Source organism: Triticum aestivum, chromosome 2D (assembly GCF_018294505.1).
Source record: "Triticum aestivum cultivar Chinese Spring chromosome 2D, IWGSC CS RefSeq v2.1, whole genome shotgun sequence".
NCBI classification, from domain to species: Eukaryota; Viridiplantae; Streptophyta; class Magnoliopsida; order Poales; family Poaceae; genus Triticum; species Triticum aestivum.
The window spans coordinates 352,574,241-352,579,169 of record NC_057799.1 but is presented as its reverse complement, the minus strand read 5'-3'; the positions used below and the strand labels follow the sequence as shown (position 1 = coordinate 352,579,169).

Genomic DNA, 4,929 nt, shown 5'->3' with positions numbered 1-4,929 from the left:
AAGCGTGCGATGGAGGCCCAACAGAAAAACCAGGCAACCAAACAGGCCTCTCCTTTCTCACGCAGGTTTGGTTAGGCTTGATGCAGGCAACCAAACACGCCCGACATTGTGCCCCCGCGGGCCGTGCTGTGCAGGCACGACAGCGTGCCGGGCCGGCCCGTTTGGCCAGCTCCGGCGCCCACCCGGTGTAATCGAACACGCGGGACATGTCCGGCTGTCCATTCGGTGATCCGGTTGCCTGAGGAAACCAGAGAGCCCTCGAGGAGTCCATCTTCCCCAATCGAAACAACCCGCTGCTTGGCCGAAGCAGACCGCTTACGCAGCAGATTCTGCGCGCTCCGGCGGCCCCCGCCACCTCCGGCGACATCTACGTGCTCCTCTCGACCTCCTCCACAAATCCCCTTTGCTTGGTTGGTCCGCCTCCAGCCCTCCACGTATATCGACGACACCACCAATCCCTACTTGTCGCCGCCCTCCTTAGTCGTTGACATCGCAGGAGTGGCGTTCTGCGGCGTCGCTTCTTCTCCATCTCCCTCAATCATCGCGTTCCTCAGCCGATCCAGAAGCCTCTAGAAGCGTCCCGAGCGCCGAATCCCGCGGCCATGGCGGAGAGGCTGGCACCCGAGAAGCGCCATGCCTTCGTCCACAATGGTAAGCCTCCCCGGTCTAACGCTCCACTTTCTTCTAGAGCGTTCCAGAGCCTGCCCTCACCTATGATTTCTCCCCTCCTCTCCCCCAATGGATTGCGTGGGGGCGCAGGGCAGAAGGTTTTCGAATGGGACCAGTCGCTGGAGGAGGTGAACATGTACATCGAGCTCCCCAAGAACGTGCCCACCAAGCTGATTCAGTGTGTGATCCAGGCCGGCCACGTTGAGGTCGGCATTCGCGGCCACCCGCCCTACCTCAACGTCCGTGATTTACTCTCTCTTCCAATTCGATTCCACTCGAGCTCGTGCTAAATATTGAGCTCTTTCTTGATTTGTGTTTGTATCTTTAAATTTGATATGTGGGTTGTTTTGCAGCATGACCTTATGCACCCCGTGAAGACCGATTCGTCTTTCTGGACGATAGGTATGGCTCATTTCTCTCCCACCTGGAATTATTGGTCTCCCAGCTGCAGAGTTCTGGCGGATTTTAGGTATCTGTTTGGGTTAGTGCAGAACTAGAAAGTGCAAGCAGCTCATCCAGTGCACTCTGCAGTGGCACATTTAGTGCAGAACTCGGCTATGAGTTTTTACTAGATTTAGCTCTTCTTCACCCTGCAGTGAATTATTTAATGGCATAAAACCTTTTTCTCTGGTCCGTTTACAAAATATCAATGTAGGAAAAGGAAAAACACACTACATTTATTCAGTGCACCATATGCTGCAGTAATTTTGTGGAGTGCCATTATTTTGTGGGCTAGTTTGCATATGGGTATGCTGCCATGGGTGAGAAGTCACCGGTATGAGGTTTATCAAGCATTAGGGAGACATCTATATCAACCATTACGTCATTAGCGCCTTCTGCTGCTCTATATTTTTAATATGGATCATTGTGATTACAATGCAGAGGACGGTGAATTGCATATCACTCTGCAAAAAAGGGAAAAGGGGAAAACATGGGCATCTCCAATAAAAGGCCAAGGTAGCTTAGATCCATATGCTGCAGACCAGGAACAGAAACGGCTTATGCTGCAAAGGTTTCAAGAAGAGGTATAATCAATTTACTGTGCAGACATAGTTTCCCTTCTGTTTACTGTGCATTCCTTTTTCTGTGTAGTCAGTTCCCCCTCACTCGTGGATCCCTGTATGTCTAAATAGTTATTTTCTCAATTTTGCACATGCTTATTGCCTTACCGATAATATGTGGTATGAAGCAGAGCCTGATGTCAATTGGATTGGTACTGCAATGCAATAATGTCTCAAGTCAGATTACAGAAATGGTCGAGAGAACTCTGATTTTGGTCTTGCTCTGCTGTGTACACTGAACATTGGTTCTCTGATCCTTCCTGGCAAATATAGCAATTGTAGGGTTTGGAAATTATCCAAATGAGCTGGCTATAGGATTACAGGCCTTGTTTGTATGGGACACTATTGGTGGTTATCTAATAGTGATCTTGCTTATCATGCATCCATGTGTTTGTGTTATATTGCAAATAGGCAATCTCACATTATACATTGGCCTTGCACATGGTAGTATCAGCCATTTTGCCAAACATTTTAGAAACCAAACACCTATGATTTATTGTCCACTTGTCATGATGAGAAAAACATAAGAGTTACTGAAAAAGTTATTGTCTTGTTTTAAGAAAGTGTAGCTGCTAGTTGAAACTACTAACACTCATGCAGGATTCTTGTTGCAAACTGGAGTTTTATGAGTCAGTACTGTCGTGGTATTCTCACGGGGGGCTTGCGAGTCGACAGATGCCACAAGGGCTTAGTGTGAGGGTAAGACTGCTGCTGATAGGCCCGGGAGCGGGTATGCGAGTAGCACGCGCTAGTTTACCCAGGTTCGGGGCTCTCCGGAGAGATAATACCCCTATTCCTGCATGTCTGAGTATAGTATATCTGGGGTGTACATCGGACAGTACACGGTGCTCCTGGAGCTGTATCTGAGATCAGTAGCAATGAGAGCTAGCTAGCTAGTGTGGCACATGTGCCCGGCCATGTGTGGCCGAACGAGTATGTGTACTCATACGTGTGTGTGGATGGATGGATGGCTAGCTAGCTTGCTAGCTTGCTTGAGTGTGGGTGCACGAGAGTCCATCCTCCTGGATGGATGGATGAGGCCTCCTTTTATAGTGTGAGGTAGCTTAGGATGTAAGCTAGGTAGTGGCATGGGCTAGGCATGGTGGGGTGTCACACTTGTCCCCTGGGTCACTTCATAAATAGTGCCCAGGGACAAGTGTCACTGTACATGGTGGCTGGGGTGTCGCGTGTACAGTGCTCAGGTACATTCGTCTTGTCGGTGTCGGGTCGGGATGCAGTCGGCAGCCGGCTGGTCGGCGCAGTCGGTAGCCGGCAGCCGGCCGGGCAGAGCAGTCAGACGGGGAGCCGGCAGGAGCAGCCGGGCAGTCGGACTGAGGGGCTTTGCTACCCCCGATGTCTTGAATTATTGTCTCGCCGTCTTCGGGGTATCCGTGGCCAATTACTCCGACCGTAGCCCCCAAGCCTCCGGGCAACTTGGCAAAGTTGGGCGGAGATTTTTTGGCGGGTGTTTCATGGAAATGATCATGCAAAAGACAAAGTTAGTCCACGCAGATATATCAAATGATTGCTTTTAGCACTGCAAGTTTTATGCGGAGGGTGCCGACTCGGTTTCGTCCGAGCCCCCTTCAATCTCTTTCATGTTCCCTCCACTCTTTGGCTTGCTCTCGCTTGTCGGACAGCCGCTCTGCGGTATGTGGCTGAGAGTGGGCCGCGGAGTGGAGTGTACAATACTCAGATTCTGGGAGCGAATTTAACCTTGCAGATACTCGTAAAGGAAATGACCGGGTCGCCGAACAATTTTTCTTCCCTGATGTTTTCTGCGTGGGTGGCCTCCAGCGTTCACTCTTGCCAGCCGGACAGCCGCTCTGCTGTCTGTGACTGAGAGTGGGCCTTTGGTACCGCGCACGCTACTACGCCGTCTGCGGGAACTAACGTCTCAGGCCAAGCGGCCAGCCCCCGAGCCAACTCTGGCTAGCGCCGGGGCGAACAGTGATGCAACTGTAATAAAATGCGGAGATGGTCCCCCGAGCATCGCTCGAGGTTATCCGTGTTTTCGCGGTGCAAAAATATGCGGATGAGGAGCTCACATTGATTTTCGTGTAGCCGAGGCGGAGTTTGAAGGCAGTCAGCGCAGCTCAACGCTTGCTGAGCGCGCCGGCGCACCCGCTGGATGTAGCCTTCGGGCCTCCGGGTGCTCGAAGGGGGGTCCCGGCCGGTCAGGCTCGACCGGCCAGGCGTCGAGGCGTCTTGCAGCGCCCTTTTTCTTCTTCTGCCGGCTGCCAGCCGGACAAAACTCTTCTCTTGTCTCTTGTTTTTGTCTCTTGCAATCTTCCGTGGGGGCGCGCCAGCGCATCCACTGGGTGTAGCCCCCGAGATTTGGGCCGACTGCTGAGCAGTCGGGCCGGATCTCCCGGCGACTACCTCGTCTTCTTTCTCGAGGGGGCGCGTCAGCGCATCCTCTGGATGTAGCCCCCGAGATTCGGGTCGACTGCTGAGCAGTCGGGCCGGATCTCCCGGCAACTACTTTGTCTTCTTCCTTGCGGGGGCGCGTCAGCGCACCCGCTGGGTGTAGCCCCCGAGATTCGGGCCGAGGCTCGATCGGCCAGGCGTCGAGGCGAACAGGCAGCCGTGCCGGCGCTCTTGCTGGCCAGATATTGAAGCAGGCAGGTAGACCGGGTCGCGTCTAGCTGCCCGAGTGGCGAAGCAGGCGGACGGACAGACGGACGTTTTCTCTTTTCTTCTCTTTCTATCCGGCTCCACGCGGGAGTCGGACCCTTCTTTTTTCTTTTGCTTCTTGGGCAGCCGGCTTCAATTTTCTTTGGGCAGCCGACCCACCTTTTTTTCTTTCTTCTAGCACCTGGCTTCTCTTTTTTTTAGCCGGACGCGGGTTCTCTTTTTTCAGCCAGCCGTAGCAGCCGGACTCTTCTTCTTTCCCTCCAGCCGGGTCTTTCTTCAACTTTCTGTTCTTTCTTTGTCTTTTTCTTTCTTTTCCTTAACCCGGAAACTCTTTCCAGCCGGCCCCTTCTCTCTTCTCGAACAGCCGGCTGGGGCGTGACCCGGCGGGTGAGCCACAGCGCGTGCATGAAGCCGGCTGGTGGCAAGCCGGCTGCGGGAGCAGGCGGGCGCGGCGAGGCCGGCCTGCGCAGGAGCCGGCGGTGTTGCGTGAGGCGGTAGGGAGCCGCAGCCGGCGCAGCGGGCGACACGGCAGTGAGGTCGGATGAAGGCGGACGCGTGTGGC

The 4,929-nt window shown here is 53.8% G+C and overlaps 1 protein-coding gene across 1 annotated transcript in view; it reads left to right on the top strand.

Annotated features, from left to right (window-relative positions):
- Positions 1-216: 216 nt before the first annotated feature.
- Positions 217-4,929, top strand: part of LOC123053114 (nudC domain-containing protein 2) — a 7,768-nt gene continuing 3,055 nt past the window's right edge. Inside the window, exons 1-4 of the mRNA XM_044476515.1 lie at positions 217-651; positions 760-908; positions 1,023-1,071; positions 1,552-1,694. Coding sequence (XP_044332450.1) covers positions 603-651; positions 760-908; positions 1,023-1,071; positions 1,552-1,694 — 390 coding nt within the window. The 5' untranslated portion in view covers positions 217-602. The remainder of the gene's footprint in view (positions 652-759; positions 909-1,022; positions 1,072-1,551; positions 1,695-4,929) is intronic.